General features: G+C 42.7%; 1 protein-coding gene across 2 annotated transcripts in view; it reads right to left on the bottom strand.

Moving 5' to 3' along the window:
• The window catches only part of LOC132990301 (plexin-A1-like), a 261264-nt gene that overhangs the window by 30061 nt on the left and 212347 nt on the right, over positions 1-18856 (bottom strand). For both annotated transcript variants that reach the window (XM_061058473.1, XM_061058474.1), the window contains exons 17-20: positions 14663-14756; positions 12878-13114; positions 7619-7762; positions 744-978 (exon numbers count right to left, since the gene is read on the bottom strand). In XM_061058473.1, coding sequence (XP_060914456.1) covers positions 744-978; positions 7619-7762; positions 12878-13114; positions 14663-14756 — 710 coding nt within the window. The remainder of the gene's footprint in view (positions 1-743; positions 979-7618; positions 7763-12877; positions 13115-14662; positions 14757-18856) is intronic.

The following is an 18856-nucleotide window of genomic DNA, read 5'->3' as shown; positions in this document are numbered from 1 at the left end:
ATGTCTTAGAAAACACAGACTATAAGGGTTATCAGTCTACAGATTACTGGTGGTTATAAATGTAAAAAGGTCGATAAAGAGTGAAAATGCAGGGAGAGAACTTACACTGTGTTCAGTCCACCCGTTATCAGTCACTCTTTGATTTGTTACCATTGATCATTGATGTCACAAATATGTTAGCTCTAATTTCAGGACGAAATTGAACCTTAGTTGCACAAGTAAGTCAGAAATTGCTCAAGTTTGTTTTCTTGATATATCAGTGTGTCCCACACATAATTGACACCTGGGCGGGCCGCCCAAGTTTATTTCTGGCCTGGTTTTATTTAATTTTTCATATACTCATAAAATTGCTGCGTGCACGAGATAGAGAGAGAGAGAGAGGGGGAAAGAGAGAGCGTGCGAGAGAGTGCAGACGTGCGCGAGTACCTCACAGCTCCTCGCAACATGACAAAACTCTGGTTTATAAAAAAAAAGGCCCTCTCGACTCTTGCAGAGAGATAAGACACAGCAAAACCAAGAGAGCAGAATCACATCAGCTTCAGAGAAAGAGATAGAGACACCCATCTTGTAAAAGCACCAATTGAGGTGCCTTTCTCATATCATATTCTGAATATTACTGTAAGAATCATCGCTAATAATGAATTTAAATGAATCTAAATGAAATGAAATGAATTCCTGAGGACGAGTTTTAATTTGGAACAAAGCCCAGTTAAATGCCTGTAAACTGTGTTTCCATCGCCTACCTTCTTTACATTCAAGAGCCACTCTGGACTCCAGGTTGTCCATCTGGAGCTGCAGACGTTTTAAGGTACGATCGGCGTCCCTGGACTTCCTCTTATAGGCAATCAGCACAGCGATGATGACCAACAGAAGCAGGCCTCCACCCCCTCCAATGCCAATAATGGCGGGAAGCGTCAGCAGGCTGTCTGAGTAGATGTGAAGAGTGCCGGGGGAGTACTCGAACCCACCAGCTCGGATCTGAAAAACACCAGACAACAGATTTTTAATGACGAAGGAACTCTGTGCTTTTTATTCTTACGGTTTTAAAAAGAGTGACCTCTCTTTTTTTTCTGCAGGGCGCGGTGAGAAGCTGCATTAACAGAGCTGAAGGTTCAGCACATTGCTCAAAGGCTGCCCCACTGCAGTCGTTAAGGGAGAGGAAATTGCTGCTTTTATACTTTCCTCTACCAGATTCTCCTCAGCCAGTCTGGGGATTTGAACTATCGCCTTCCAGAGAGAGACATAAAATAAAAGCGAGGCAGCAGCCACTCCTCCGGCAGCCAGATGGTCTGAGAATAGACGAGGTGGTCGGAGTAGATCGGAAAAAAAGTTGGTGGTCTGATGAAAGAGAAGTTGGTTGACCCAATTTCCACCACAAGGATCATTAAATTTTTATCTGTTCTGTACTCACACTAAACAGGCCGATCTCTGACAGGCTCATACTGGGGAGGCTTACATCACCTCGTCTGCTGTGAACATTTCATGTAGGAAAGGTTTTCAATTCTTTGCCTTGAGGGGAAGCAGCTTCAGAGAGTTTTGGTAATGAAGATCTCACAAGCTAAACCTTGCTCTGCGCTTTGAATGATTTACCTTCTTCTGCGCCGCCTGCAGATATTTAGGCTCAATATTTGGGGTTTTTAAGATGGATTTCATGACGTTAATGCTCCCATTTATCAGTGTCAACTTTAACAAACTGATTTAGGTCAGAGAGGGATGCTGTGTACGTGAACCAGGTTAAAGCAGTGAAGTGGAGGTAGACGCACAAAACACTTGAGACACCCAGAGCGCACACACACACACACACACACACACACACACACACACACACACACACACACACACACACACATATATATGTATACAGCCCAGACTCACACAGAGTGTAAGTAATCAAACAAAGTAATCACCAGCATTTAAATCTCTCCCCAAGGAGTCTTGCTAATTATGGGAAGTCAAACACATGTAATGTTTTTTTTTCTGACTAAATACATTTACATAAGCTCAGTGTGTCTCAGCGCTGGAATCCATCAAATCAAGCAACCCACAAGGGGGGGTTGATAAGCGATTAAAATGAGGCGTGATTATACACTTTGAAGCTCTTGTAAGTGCACTTCCATGTTAACATTATCAAAGTCTGATTAAAAGAAATCAATCAGAGAAGCTGTTGTCGTCAATATCAATGCAGTCAATACCTACAAATTAAATTTTGCAATAGTTCAGGCAATTACCTCGACTTGTACAAGATGAAGAAGCCAATTAAGCTGTGCTGACATGTCGAGGATGTAAAGAAGTTACTTTGCAAAGCAGATTGAACGAAATAAACCGAAGCCAGCCAACTTTAATTTGAGGCTGGACTGTTAGAGCGAGGAAACACGGTCCGTCATTAAAAAAAACAACTTCACTCTGGCACAAGTTTGCTGATACACTAAAGCTCCATTTACATGAAGACGATACACTGACATAGGAACAGTTTTTGTTATAATTAAAAAAAGTTCTGTGTTCAGACAACAACATTTCAATAACAATTGCTGAACACACAGATCAGCAATCACAACTAAATACACTGTAGTATACATGCCAGGCCAGTAGGTGGCGGTCTGAGTTTGTTAAAACACAACACTCGCTTGCTCTCAAACTCTTCCTCCCACAGAGCGATAAGGTGTAAACCATACACTGTAGATATTAATGGACAAAGCCTGAGTGACTTCAGTCATCTGTTCCTGCAGGGGGCTCTGGAGGCTCATCGGCAGCAGCCGCCATGTTGGAAATCCTGTCTCAGCCTAACTTTCAGTCAAGCTAACGACAAGCTGAGAGCTGGAGCTGCGGCGGGTTTTTGTACCAGGCTGTAAACATGTTCATTTACGCTGTAAAAACTGCTTTTTTGCCAGTCATGTTTATGTGACTTCCGGTGTTCCTGGAGTCAACCTCAAGCAGACACTCGAAGCACTGCATGATTTTGCATGAGGTTGCCGCTTGGTTTAAACATACAAAAATGGCTAATGCACGAAAATGTATGTGGGCGGACGATGAGGTGGGGTTGCAACTCCAACTGAACCTAACCTGCAAAGCGAGTTAATGTCAAGAAAATGTCGACGGAGGGTCATGCCAGTCTGCGAAAAAACACAATAATAAAAGTAGGAAACTACTCAAATTTTCTGTGGCATGTTTCCACTCAGGTAGCAAATTAAAGCAAGCTAAAGTGGTGACAGTCCAATCAAAACATCTCATGGTGAAATATATGTTAATATTGGAACTGGTTGCCAAACACATGAAAAATAAACCAGAATTTTGGTAATATTAGAAAAAAAAGGCCCTGAATTCAAACCATAATCGTTATTATGGTTATGAAAGAGTTCTGAGTTTCATTATATGTGGTCTCTACTCTTCACATCACCAGTTGATTGTTCTAATCTAATCAGAGGTCACTGGTGTAAATGCAACAATAACAAGCAGGGGAACACATATCCTCAGATGACACAGATGCTGCACAAGTGTAACCAGAATTAAGTTGAGGGCACATTTGTCTATTTTTATCCTCCTGACAGACTGAAGGACTGACGGAAGGAACTTAAAAAGCTGAAGGCCAAAAACAACAAACAAGTTTCTTCGAGTACTCAAAGGGAGGCACACAGAGCTGCCAACGCACAGCTGAGCATCTGAAGTGACACGCCAAGAGACACACTGCGACACACGCACGTACAGCGGTCCTTCCTCTAAATGCACGAAAAGATGCACACAAGCCAAGTCTGTCTGGACACCCATTGGGGTCCGCTGTATGTAGGTCATGGTTGTACACGGGGGGGGAATAATCTTTGTGCTTCAGATGTGTACTCTGCACAACACATGCAGACACAAAGATGTGCACATTAGTAGAAACATATGCAAAAATGACCCACATATGCAGTGCATGTTTTAACACACACACAGATTTTGCAGCAGAAGAGATTGGAACAGACAGCTCTATTTTTTCTTCGGCTATTGTCAGACGAGGGACTAACTCCACAACCCACGCTAACACTTTGCATCGCTCCAATATTCAACATGACATTTGGCGAAAAAAAAAAAGAAAAAGAAAAAGAAAGCAGAGTTCCACCTTGGAACTGGCTGGTCGCGTTGAAAGCTATCATACTGAATTACATGGATGTGCTGTCAGTTTGCTTTCGAGGTATATTGGCTGTAGCTAGCGGGGAGTAAATGTCATGAAGATATAGTGGAATGACTGCGGAAGGACATTGATGACAAGTTTAAAAAGGGGGTAGGAGTGTGGGGGAGAAGAGTCGAGTGGGTGCTCTCTGGCAGGATCCTCAGACAACCATCCAAAATATATTTTGAGAGAGTGCCGTGTCGCCTGGCTGAGGTTTGACCTTCCTCAACACTGATGCTGCGGGAGCTGGGCGGTGATTCTGAAAGTCTGCTGCAGTCAGAGTGAATCAGGGACTCTCGGTCTGCAGCCTGGTGACAGCTCAACACTCTAGACGAGTGAAGCTGAGAGGCTGCCGCAGGAAGCACTTGTACGCTTGTTCTCTGACTTTGCTCTGCACTAGTTCCTGCTGTATCGAGGATTTTTACAACATATGAAACACGAGAAATTAAAGCGACACCAACAGCGTTCACAGTGCAGGCTGTGAAACTTATCAGAGAAAACAGGGGAATATAACTCTGCGATGATGTGGCATCCACTTTCAAAACATTCAACTTTAGTTTGGATTTTTCTGAGGGTTGGACACAATTTGCACATCAGAAAGGTTTATACGGTGAATATGTGCCTGGATTAGAGCTCGTATAAGCTTAGTGTCTGCACATCAGTGGCATCCTGGAGAAACAATTCTGTTCTTAATACCACCTTTAATGTGTCTGCACATCTTCAGGACACAGCGCCTCATGTCATGGACTGAAACTTCTGTGAAAGTTTATACTAACATGCTTTTCTTATCACTCACACATGTGTCATAGCTCTCTGTTTCCCCTCATCAGCTCCATCCACTTCTCTCCTCTTATAGAGAATATTTTCTCAAGAGTAAGGTTTCCTATCCTCGTTCATTTTTAGAAGTAAGTTTGGATATAAATCTATCAACTTGTCATGTAAGAAAAAGGCAAACAGGCAAGTTGCAGGTATCAGCACTTTCAGATCAGCTCGGTGAACTCGAGTGAGTTGAAAAGGTGACAGAAACCGAGTCCCAGAAGGAGCAGGGGGGGGGGATGCCGGGGGGCAATATAAACATGTAACAGAAGCATTTCAGCGTGCTCTGTGATCAAAATAGGGGAAAACAAATACTTAAGTTTAATAGTTTCGTTTTCTCCTTCGGGTATCTCACACAGTCCCTGTCAACTTGCAACCTCGAGCTCAGACAAATACACTGAACGACAAAAACTGATTCATGATATGATTACAAGTATCTTTGAAATTGGAACTTTTGCTTTAGTAAAACAATTGATCACAGGCATGCAAACACCAGGTATACAAAGTCATATATTTTAAGTACTGACGCCCTGAGATGACATGCATTCACACATTTAAACTTGACTCAGTTTTTCTAATGAGAAAAAAATTCCTTTACTTGAGATCTCTGGAGATCGATTGAAATCAAACTGTTGGAAATCCAGCGTTGTCATCCCAAGATAACGACATAAATAAGTTGAGCTCTCAAGAAAACAAGCAGAATTTACTCATTGTCACAGGGAAACAGAGTAAACTAAAATGCATGGATGCATGTCTGTTTAGGGCTTTCATATAGTTAACATACACTGGATGTTTTTTGTCTAAAGGATTATTTTGGGGGATTTTTTATACCTTTATTCAGAGATGGGACAGTGGATAGAGTCAGAAATGGGGGAAGAGAGACAGAGTAGAAAGTGACATGTGAGAAAGGAGCCACAAGTTGGATTCGAACCTGGGCCACCCGTCTGTAAGGACTATAGCCTCTGTACATGAGGCGCGCTAACCACTAACCATTAGCCTAACGGTACCCCCACATTCCCTTTATTCAAAGTTTTCAAAAGTTTCAATAAGTCTCAGAGGTCCCCAAAGCATGTGTGTGAAGTTTCTTGTTCTAAATCCTCTCTGATCTCATGTCTATAAACCCCTCTATTTCAGCCCTGCTCAGAAAAGGCTGTTTCTGTGTCTGTACCTTTAAATATGTAAATGAGCTGCGTCTGACCACGCCCCCTCTCTGGAAGGACTTGGGTGTCTCTGTCTTTCTCGCTCGATGTCCTATTGTTTACAGTGAGAAGGCAGACTCAGAGGGCAGAACAAACACCTAGCTGTGGGAGTGTCACCCACCTGGGGGAGGGGTTACTGCCCTTTGTGATGTCATGAAGGGAAAATCTCCAAACGGCCTGTTTGAGCACACATTTTCTAAAAAGTGGAGCAGGTAAAAGACAGAGAGGATGGACTTTTCTCATCATTGGGGGATTTGTAGACAGACTAGAGACACATATTAGAGTTAGAGGAACATGGTGAAGTTAGTTTGCTTAATATGTGACGTTTAAGGAAACTTGCAAGCTACTTAATTGAAATGAACCTCTATATATAATTTATATTATTTGGCAGCAGTGTCAGAACATGTTAAATGTGACAAAGTGTTGGGGGATTAATACTGGACTAAGTGTACATGAGGGAGAGATGTTGATGAGTTTAGCCTTGATGAGCATTAGCACAAAGTGGTGGATCAGCCTGTGGATTTTACTAAGTTGCATTATATTTCATATTTTAATTTCTACACCATCAAAGTAAAGTGAAGCTAATAAAAAAACATGAAAAATGTAGGCGGCACTGAGGGACTTTAAACGTCTCGAATCTAAATACAGCAGCACCTGCGGCGAAGAAGTGCTGACACCTGCACAGCTGCTGATGTGGATACACTTGAGCGGATGGAGAGAAACACGGTTTTTAATCTGCAGACATGTCTGGAGGTTCACTGTGGTCATGCTGAGCCCATAATGTGAACAAGTGCATGATTTCCCTGTGAGTTTAATGGATTTTTACTGAACATTAACAGCACTTAAAAAGTGCAAAGTCTGCAGATCTCGACGTTGTATTAATAATGCACTTTCATGTTTTTATCAGGCTTCTCAATCCTGTGACGTAACCCGTCTTTCTCTGGCTTCTCTTGAGCGCCAGGCTAGCTGAAAGCAGATGAATTCAACATGTTAATGAAGTGTTTGAACATATTTAGCAGCAGCCTGAACCCCTGGTGTGTGGATGTTCAATACAGCGCGTCCTGCATCTGTCAGAGACTTTGTTCAGAAAAGACACAAAGGGTTATTCATAAAACAACAAGGTTAGAGCGACACCGTGGGCTGACACCGCTGTCATATTCATAAAAACAACTTACTGGGTCAGTGTGAAGATACCAAGTAGAACAGGTTGTAATTTTTTGTCCTTTTACAAATTGCTTTTTGAACAAATTCTGCAAACTGACCCAGTTTTTTTTAATGAATAAGAAAAGATAAGAAATTGGAAATTATATTAGGAAAGAAGTCTAGCATGAAGGTCTGAGCCTTTTAATATCGAGCGAGTTGGGACAACATTTTAGAAAGTCAGAGTCCCATCATGAGACGTAGAGAGAGAGAGAGAGAGAGAGAGAGAGAGAGAGAGGACACAGAGTCGTGATCTGACCGTGACTTTGTGCTGTCCGGTGAGGTTGGGCCATTCACACAGCAGCTGGCTCTCCGACAGGGTGAGGACGCAGGGAGTCTCTCCAATCAGCACCGTGTAGTTGAGGCGACTGTTACCTGGAGCCGCTGGGATCAGGTTACGACCCTGAAGACAAACACAGAAGCAGGCAGAGTTTACTTTTTCAACAGTTGCTCATCAGACTTGTTCAAACTAAAAGATTATTTCTAAATCTTTAATTAAACTGAATTTAAATTAGCTTCCATGGAGCACTTTCTCCTCCTACACATTTCTGTAAATAAATGCACTCACAATGAAATGCTCGTTTAGATGTTGTTAACAAACCCGGCTGAACATCGCTCACAATTAGAAAAGAAAGAACGCTATTCCCAGAACAGCTGTGCACTTGAAACTGTTGACACGACTTCTTGTAATTACAACCATAAAGTTAATGTACAGAACACTTATCAAACCACAGCAAGGAGAAAACAGAGTCATTAAACACAAAGGAAACGTTCTGAAGTCAAAACAGAAGACTTAAAAACACAAACTAAAAAAAGGCAAGTCAGATAAGACAGGATGTGATTTTATACTTTTTCATGAAAGTATGTTAATAGAGGACATTTCTGCAACCACACGCTCACAACCACACACAAACACACACACTGTGACGCAAACACACACACTGTGACGCAAACACACACACATTAAAGCCCGGACTCATCAAGAAACACAGGGCTACAAATATTCAATCCAGGAGCCAGATTTTATGACTTATTTTTTATATATATTTAATTTGATTTATATACTTAAATAAAATTATGTTTTTTGTTTTCAGAACACATCATTTAAACTTGGACTGTTTAGATTCAAACGGGGAGAGGCAATTAAAAATACTCCATAAAGGGTGCGCTGGTTGCCTAGTGGCTAGTCCGTGCACCCGATGTACAGAGGCTGTACTCCTCCAAGCGGACATCCCGGGTTAGAAATCCGACCTGTGGCTCCTTTCCCGCATTTCATCCCCCACTCTCTCTCGCCTTGATTTCTGACTCTATCTACTATCCTATCTCTAAAACAAAGACATAAAACAGGCTAAAAATACCCCAAAAGATGAATACAAATCCCTTGTAGGCTATGGAAGGAAATGTCTATTCTATTTCAAAGTTTGAAGAGTTGTGAGAAAAGCTGCTTCTTCAATAATTTGTAAGCATACATAGTTTTCTCACAGCTGTAGAAATGATGATATTATGTTTGTGTTTATCTGATTGCTATTTAATGTGAATATTCATTTTCAAGCCATCAGATCCCGCCGTCTCTGTCATTTAATATTGAATTTATTCTGAACAAATCGATGCAAAACTGGAGATGAGAAAATGAGACAAAGATTCAATGGACTAGATCCACTACTTTAAGACAAAATCTCACATGTCGACCTGTTCTCTGAAAGCTGTTCCTGAGGTGTGTAAACTCCACCTTCACCAATTTTAGTCCCAGTTTTTCATTTCAATATCAAGTCCACTCGCTTCCAATTTGACACACACTTTGTCTGTGATGGAAAGAGCGGGGGAGCGGTAAGTGGTGTGACAAGAGTGAGCCCGCGTTAACAGCAAGAAAAACAAGACGCAACAGGGGGAAATATGAATACAAAGAAAACAAGACAGAAAGGAAACGTGGCAAGGAGAAACTCCAGGAGAGACGGACGTGAGGAGGGGAGAAAAAGATTACTAGACAGGGAGGAAAAAGATGAAAAGGGATGTGCTCTAAAGTGGGGAAGAAAAAAAAGAGAAGGAGCGGGAAACGGAGCCGGAGAGCGAGCCAGATAGAACGAGGAAAAAGGAGAGAGAGAGGAGATAGCTGCCGCGCCCCCCCGCTGGCTTAGCAGTGGGACGCAGAGGCAGACTCCGTTTTCCAATCCCATCGTCTCGGCAGGCCGCCACCCAGCCCCGCTCGGCAACCCTGTAAACATGCATCCCATTCCTTCTCATAAACACACACACACACACACACACACAGCTTTCATGACACGCATGCAGAGTTCAAACCACACATGCACTCGAGTCTGAGCCACACACGGAGCTGTTGCCACACATACACACTACGGGAAAGAAGCATCACGCAGGGGACCAGCTCTCAAAAACACACACAGAGGAAAGAAACACTCACAAAAACACGGACAACCAGATAAATGTTCCCTCTCCTGCTAACACACCTCGGTGAAAACACAGCCGACACTTCAGATGAGGAAATAATTGCATGGCGAGCTCAGTGCACTGCGAGTCTGAGAAATGCAAAACTACCATATCCCCCCTCTTCCCCCCCCAACACCGCACAAATTGCATTTTTTTAGTCCATCTCATCAGCGCTTCCAATGGGTAGGCCCGTTCCAACCAACAAGCCAAGCAGGAGATTTGGCAATTACCGAGAGGCTCTTTGCTAATAAATTATCATTTAAGAAATAGATGATGACGGTTACGCTGCTTTCAATCTCTGCAAGGACATTAACAGAAAAAACACGCTGTATGTGATAACAAAAGAGATAATCAGGGGACGATCTGGCTGAGGATAGAAGCACTGAATTCCAGAGTCAAGGTCTGTGTCTTTGCCCTGTTAGCGCCCATTTCCTATTCAAAACCAATGCAAGTCAGTATTTTTAGCGCTTAGCATCTTTAGCGCAAAAACACTCTCGGCAGCCGTCGTTTTTTTGTTGCTGTGTTTACATAAATAGGTCATCGCTTCTCCCTTACCGGCCAATCCAAATCAACAAGGGGCGGGACCTCTGATATCAACTCTGCCAAAAAAACAATGGCGGAGGAGGAACTAATCAGACTCGTGTTTTCAGGCCTACTGTTACCAGGTAACTGATCCTATAATGCGAGGTTCTTTATGTTGTTTGTATGTTTTCTACACTACAGAGAGGAGCGGAAGACATCTGTAACCTAGCAACGGTAAGCCACAGGTTAAAAAGCGGTTAGTGGACACAGGTCCTCAAGAAATGGATCTTCATGATGAACCTTTTAGACACACACCCATTTCATTTCATTGAGTCCGTCCTGTCTGTTTCCCTCCTTTCATTGTTTGGTAAACTATTTTTTAAAAACACAATTGTCTACGAGGCGAGCAAGCTTAGCCACCACCTCACCCGTCTGACCTTTAGTCCTCACAGCAGCAGAGTTTGGCGAGCTCTAATCTCCAAGACAGTTCTCATCTTTTAAACTCTGAGTTCCAGCTTCTTTGCTCGGGCTGATGGTTTGTCGCTCTTAGGGGGAGAACAAAACTCCACAGAAACACTGTTGTTCCTGCAGCTAGAGCGCTGCTGAACAAAGCTAGAACAAGATGATGCACTTTAACAATGAAAGGACTTTTGAGTGGGTGTCTTTGACGGCACTTTATGTCTCGGTTTCAATTATGCTTTTTTGTTTAGTTTGACTGTATTTTAATGTTTGTTTGAAATGTATTTTGTCTGAATGTCCCTTGAACTGTGACTTTTTAAAATGCACAACAGATTGACCTTTTTTGCTCCTAATAAAGATACCCTTGACCTTGAACCTTGCATGGGAGTAAGGAGTGTCATTAACTTTCCCTGCAGAGAAGACGGCTGATCTCAGTGACACAAGTATCCTGGTTCCTTTCATCTGTCCGAGTTCATTTTGTCCCACGCGCTCTGAGCTTCTTCAGTCTCCAGAAAAAAACATGATTCATTAGATCCCAGTCAGCTAGCACCACAAGTAGGATCTCATTCTGTTGTTAACTAGCTAATTAGCCAGCTAATGAATTAGTCTTCTGCATGACATTCATAATTTAGTACTTGCCAAACCCTTGTTCTTCTCCTACTCCACCCTCTGGTATAAATATAGAAGAAGAAGAAGAAATATTTTATTAAACCCGCAAGGGGAAGTTCAGTTTTACACTCTGTTGTTGAACATGCTACACACACACATGTTCAAACAGGATCCTATGGACTAATGGAGAGATGTCAGAGTGAGGTGGAGCTGCTACACAGAGAGCTGGTGGGGGTTCGATGTCTTGCTTAAGGGTGCGTCAGCAGTGCTCTGGAAGTGAACTGGCACCTCTCCAGCTACTAGACCAGTTTCCAGACTTGGACAGGCGACCCTCCGGTTCCCAGCCCAAGTCCCTACAGACTGAGCTACTGCCGCCCTGGGTTCACTTCAGCTGCATAAAAACAAAAAGAGGAACATCCTAAACTTGAAACTCAAGGCCACAATACAGTCTAGTGTTGAGCCCATAGTTTGTAACTGTATGTCTGCCTCCCTCACTTGTTCATTAATATTAAAATAATCATATTCCCCCAGAAACACAAACTCTTATTTCCTCTGAAATCTCTCCTTGACTGAACAGTTCAGCCGAGCTTCATAAGATAACACGAGGACACGTCCACATGACTCGGAAATTGTGTGCAATCAACCCTTAATGAAAGTGAAAACCAATATAATCCCCACCTCCTGGACTGTGGGGCTGTGAGCTTTCACATCGGTCCTTCCTAGCACAAGAAATTAATTACACAAATTGAAAGGGCCGTTATTTAAGAGGGCTCGGGGCTGCAGAAGAGGACGCCAGTGAAAAGAAGTTGGTACCGTTGGTTACTGAAGGACAGATAGTGGCCTTGGGAGGTGTTGACGTTTCTTTCAGCTGTCTATTATGAATTTGTGATATTTTTCTCCACCTTGTGAGAGACCTTGTAAACACATTTTCAATCATTTTTTTTTCCATTCGCTCATGAAAAGAAAAAAAGATACCAGTGAATGAGTTCTTATGCGTCGGCGTGCGCAGGCTTTTCTTTCATAAATACAACATGGATCCAATATGTTTCAGACCTGTGTGTCTCTATACCACATATAGAGACAGACAACCAGCCTCACTCACGTTCACACCTACGGGTGATTCAGAGTCAGCAGTTAACCTAACAAGCATGTCTCTGGAATGTGGGAGGAAGCCGGAGTACCCGGAGAGAACCCACACATGCACAGGGAGAACATGCAGACTCCACACAGAGAGGCTCCTGTCAGACGGGGATTCAAACCAGGAACCTCCAAGCTGTGAGGTAACAGCGCCAACCACTGTGCAGCCTTGGAAGAAAATATTTCAACCAACATTCAAATGCAATTTTCAGCATTTGTGTGCACAAGCGTAAATACTCCCTACATAAGTAGCTTCAGAGTTAAAGCTCTGCTGAGAGCTCTGGTGAAGTAAAACCTAGAGAGGTAGAGAGAAGTCACTCAGAATCAACATCTGTGCTGTTCTGACCTTGAGAATGAGCGGCGATGTTGGTTTGAGCTCCAGTATCCCTGATGGACTCAGCGGCTCAAACACAGGGTCGGGGTAGTAGCTGAAGGTCTCGTTGACCACCACCAGAGCGTTCACGTTGTCCATGTAGAAGCCGATCTCATCCGGGCCCGTGCCGGTCTCGGCGAAACCGAGCTCCGAATCTGCCACCGATGGAGCCAGGCACACCATGACGGAGTTGTTATAGACTGTACAGTTCTGGAAGCAGGACGGAGAAAACAAGAGAGTTCAGTAGTTTAGTCAGAGGAAAAATCAAACTAGAGATGGGTTATGAAACTAATCAGTCTTTTTTTTTTTTTTAATGGTCCAAAATTGTCCTACTTTTCTCAAAAAAGGAATATTATATATAAACATGTTGCAGAGCCTCCTGAGATTATTCTGCAGGCTATCATTTCCTTTTAAACTTGAACAGTCGGGCACAACAACCAATCCTGGTAGTAAGTCAATGCCCTGTGATACTGCAATGCAATTACACGGCTTGAAAATGTAAATCGGTTGCAAATTCATGATCAAATGTTAATAGTGGGCAATGTGCTGCGTGCCTTTACCTCAAATTTACATCATTGCTTTGAAGAAAACATGAAAACAAGATCAAGTGTCCATGTTTGCTTTCATTTATAAAAGAGGACCTTGAGGACTGAAATGTTTGACCACCACTGCTACAAATGTTTTCTTACATCGCTATCAGGAACATTTTCAATCTGAAGAGAAGCATTTGAATATCTGCTTCACCGGTTTTATTGAATGCACGACTAGATATGTATGCAAGTGTACATAGAAAATGACAAAAATATGGCTTAAATCTGTTTTGGAAGCAGAATTAGTATATACATTTAAGATGCACCTTGCTAAATAAGTTGGTACTCATTCCAGCTCCACCCTTTGTTAACTACGATCAACTCTGGCTCCAAAAATCCATTTTGGGGACAGAACAAAATACACCTCCTCTGTGGTTTTTGGTATCTGCTCTTAATACAAAACTTGCAAATGCAGCGCTGTCCCTGAAGCCTTAAAAGAAAGAAAATGTACAACACTAAAACATGCTTGGGGAAATATCTACCTGATAAAAATCCAAATTGGTAGTCAATTGGGAAAACTTCTGTGAGGCTTTTTATGAATGGCTGTGTGGGATGCATGAACATGGCTGTTTGCCACACAGCTTCATCTGCAGGTTGAAGTTCCTCATCATTGTTTGAAGTTTAGTTCTTAACCCTGAAAACTGCAGAGCTTCACCTGACAGCGACAATCACCAATCCCTCACACACAAAAATATACAAACACACATACTGTCCTTCATGTTGTCTCTTTCTTTTCCTGACACAAACACTCGTGTGGTGCGTTGACATTTGAAAAGCTATTTGGCCCGAGGTAGCGTCATATGTCTGAAGCTGTATCTGTAAAGGAGAGACGTGAGCACCAAACAGAGGCAGACTGTGTGACACATTCGGCTGCACTACAGCAGGACTTGTCTAAGGATGTGCTTCTGTGCACAGAGGGGTATATCTGAATATTTGTCAGTGAATGTATATCACACTGTATGATAATGCACACTGTATATCTGAGTGCGTTTGTAACTTCACATTTGTGTTTATGAGTGAGTGTATTCCTTCGAGTGTGTCTCTGCACCGGCTGCAGGAGACTGTGAAGAAGTCGTTTAGTTTGTGTGCTTGTGCTGCTCGTGCTGGAGCGCGTCTCGTCTTGTTTGTGTTGTTTTGCAGTGTGTGCGTCATCCACAGTGTTACTCACATGAAAGGATTCAGCCTGTCCGTACTTGGCCCTGATCTTTGGCTCTCGGATGGTCGCAAGGTTGGTCCCGCTCACTGTCAGCAGAGTTCCACCGCTGCAGAGACAAAAAGACGATGTGAGTGGGAGGAGAAAAAAAAAGTAGAAAAGCCTTCCTGTCAGGTAGGCACGTAACACATTCTCCAGGGCAAACAAATCCCTGCATGATTGAGTGGGTTTTTCTGATTGGTAGTGACCAGAAGTACTGACACATGACTCTTTTTCCAAAGCGTTTTTTTTTCTGCCTTGGGTAACAGGAAGCAGCAGATTACAACACTGAAGATAACAACATTGCAATGATTCAAAATGACTAACGTGCAAGAAACATAACATGCAAGATTTTGTTCAACACTCACACATCACAGGAGAACTACAAGATCTTTCTGAAAATGGTTTTCTGTTCATTCGGTGCCCGTTTTCAGGTAATGTTGATAAAGTGATGGAATATACGATCTGGAGTCTGCATACTCTGTTTTATTTTGAAACGGACCAGACGCTCCGTGCGTTTCCTTGTATGACTTCCTTCCCGAGTTGATCTATTCTGTCCAGTCTGACGAGTACTTGCAGCATACTCCGTCGTCAATAGACTTGGAGTGTCTTTGTAACAGAGCAGAGCGGAGTGGCGCTGCTGGCACACTCTGGAGACGGACTGCGGCGCTTGGTGTGGAAACAGGAGCATTGACTAGAGTGGCAACAAATGACGCTGTACTGCACGTTTCTGACGGAGCGCGGCGGGCAACGGACTATGTGGAAGTTGGCAGTAAGAAGAGTTAGAGATACATGTTGGAATCAGAGTTTGTAAAGGAGAAGAAACCTTTTAAATTGGAGTTTATATAGAAAGAAAACAGGGACGTAAAAGATCAGGGAGCGTTTGTGTTTGCAAAAGAGAAAGGAGAAAGAGGAGAGTATGAGGCTAGGTGAACATTTTAAGAAAAAGAGGGGAGATCCACAGAGATACTCTACACACGTTAATCACTGCTCTATCCAGAGTAAATATGTGTTTGCCTGGAGTCTGTGAAGGTCACTGGACTGAATCCAGTAAACACTGATGCCAGAGCTTGGCTGGAGCTGCTATAGCTTCATTTTGTTGATGAGTAGAGACAGACTCAGTCCCTCTGGGAGACGTAATGTCTATTTGGTTGCATCAGTTCTTGAAGGATGTCATTCTTTTCTCCATGAATCACAACGTAAATAATGATAGACTGGAGCTAGTTTGCATTTTCCAACCAATAGTGTTGTTGATGCAAGTCTTCACAGGGAACATACGATGTAGCCATCAGTGCTATCCCATGTTGGTTTAACTTCAAAAAAAGAAGTTGTTTCTTTGTATGACTCCACACTACGCAGGAACCACTAGCTCTGAGAAAGGACGATGGACTCCTGCCTCTTGTAAAAACAATGGGGCTGAGGCTGTCCTTTTCACTGCCACACTTAAATTGGATTTATAAGGTTTTCATAAAAGACATCATACCCTGTTGATAACAACCTTGTTTTACACTCACAGTTCCAACCTCTGAGTATTCTGCTCTGTTTTCCACCTTTCACTTCTGCGGAGGCTACCCTGTGCCTCTGAGAAATAACGTTTCTGTGAGATTTCCCATCGTGTGTCTTTCTGCAGGTTTCTCACTGCCTGGAGGGGGATATACTGTGAGACTCTGAAATAAAAGGCTTGTAAAAGTCATAAATAATGTGCACTTCTCTTAGTGAGCATTGGACACCAAAGCATTTTGGAGAAAAAAAAAACAAGCAGTGGGCACTCAATGGGTACTTTGGGCCCTGGTAAGGTCTGAAGTTCAAATGCCCAAGGCTAAAACCTGCAGTTATGATGTCTCACTAAGAAAGGATCTTATATCTCAGCAGACATCTTGTCAGCCGGATATGGAGTTTAAAAGTTCTCTGCTTGGTGCTCGACTGCTGACTCACTATCTACACATAAACAGGGGATTTTCAGATGTCCTCTTTGGGTTGGTTGGGTATCTTCAGTGGTATCATTACTGGTCTTGGGGTCCAACACTGCCAAATTGGGGAATTATGACTCCAATGATTATTTACTTACAGAAGTCTCTACTGTGAGGACAGACTCCCAATTGGCACCCAATTGTATTCTTCTTTTTGCTGTTTTGGAATATTTTATATTGTATCTCTGTGATGTCACCAATTGGTTTCTGAAGAGGCGTTTTGATGCCTGATGATGGCGGCCGTCCTATTGGAAATGCTATCTCAACCCAACCTGCTATCAAACTATCAAACAGGTGAAGTTGAGACGGGCCTTAAGCCTTTGCAGGCAAACAGCTACAACACGCCCGCCAATCAGCCAACTCAACCACATCCCTAATTATGCAAATGTATGCATCACCTTCAGTCTTAAAATCATAAAAAAGGATGACTTTGCATTTTTGCTTGTTTTAGATACGACAGCTGAAGAGAGACAGGAAATGTTGGGATGACATGCAGCAAACGGGCCGAGGTCGGAATCGAACCCACGGCCGGTGCGAAGAGCCTCTGTAAAAGGGGCGCATGACATAACTGCTAGGGTGTGGGTATTAATAACGGACGAAATGGAGATTTTTTGGCTTTTGCATTTCTGCGTTGGCTTTATTTTACAACACTGAAGGTTGTTGCTTGGTGGAACCCATAAAGTACCTTCAAAAGCTGGCTCTAAAATGTCAATGCACTTCCTCCTCTTTGTCTATTACCCCACATTCTGTAGGTATTCATGATGGCTTTGAATAATCCTGCAAGCCATACGAGGGGATAGCCCTTTTTACACAAAGTATGTTGGACTAACATCAGACATATTTCCTCCATTTGTACCTTCTGCAGCCACCTGTGGGATCAGGTAACTGCTCCAGGAAACACCTCTACAGCCAGTTACAAAGTTCACATCCAGACATCATGTTTTAAAAAAAAGTCCTGTGTAAGCATCAAGCTATCACCGAGGTATAATGAAAGCCTTCAGCCATCGCTCAGCTAACTCCACCACAGAAGGATGAATGGGCACATTAAGTGTGTTAACATAACTGCCTGAATTGATTTCTTCAATAAGCAGTTGTCTTGTCATTGCAGACATTAACGAGACACTTCCATCCAGAACAAGTTAGCGCACAATCACCAATGGTGGTTATACGGTGGTAAGAAACAAAGACAGAGCCTGATGAGATCTAAATAGAGATATATGTAGAGAGTCTGACTCTTTAATGCTCAACATTTATCCATCACTCTAATGTGGAAAGACACAGCCAGCAAATGGTTATAACAGGAAGTGGAATGAAGTGATTGATAAAGGTAGATGAACCATCGCTGGCATTGTTGGTGGTAAGAAGAAATAAAGTCGGGCTATTCTTCTGGACGAGTTTCTTTATTCTTTTGCGCAGCCAGTGTAACCCTTTGCAACAGCATCGTATGTTCAACAGAATTAAGTCTTTGACTGATATTTTCACTTCTGACTTTGAGGTCCAATCTAGATATCTACTGTGTTTAATCATTAAAATAACATTACTATATCATCAAACATTAAATAAACATGCTATGTTTAGCTGACAACAGCACAGCAGCCAGTATGTCCACCTTCTAAGTTTAGATTCTGCTCCTGAATGTTCGGTTTTTGTTTTGACCAGAGAAGGTAGCTGATTTTACAGCACCCCCAAAACGGCTGATTTACCCCTCGCCGCTGTGTTTGCCAGGCAAACGGCAAACCAGCAGGTCTTGCAGTAATGGAAGCGGACGGGCAAACTATTTCTACCCGACCTCGTCAGTTTTCTTATAAGCTCCATGACCATAAATGTGGTAAAACTAGGATACATTTTGGAGATGAAAAGATAAAGTGAAGCTTCAGTGTCCTCTAGGGAGGAGGGGGAGGGGGGAGACAGCTCTATCCAATGTTTTGAATTTGGACTGCAGTACCTATTTTAAACACTAGGGGTCAGAGTTACACATTGCTCCTTTAAGTGTAGCAGTATTTCTGTGTTTGCTTTTATTTTTTCTCTGGAGGAACATGTTGAGGCACTGTTTTCATTTAAATTGACCACAGCACTTTAATCTCCCAGAGCCAAATATTCTGCAAGTGACGCAAATTCAAATTCCCGATGGCTGAGAGCCATGAAACTCGGCCATGACGTGGTAAAATAAATTTTTGTACATATCCAATCTGGGCTGTTG

This window comes from Labrus mixtus, chromosome 15 (assembly GCF_963584025.1).
Source record: "Labrus mixtus chromosome 15, fLabMix1.1, whole genome shotgun sequence".
Lineage (NCBI taxonomy): Eukaryota > Metazoa > Chordata > Actinopteri > Labriformes > Labridae > Labrus > Labrus mixtus.
Note: the sequence above shows the minus strand (reverse complement) of the source record. Positions and strands in the feature narration are given on the sequence as shown.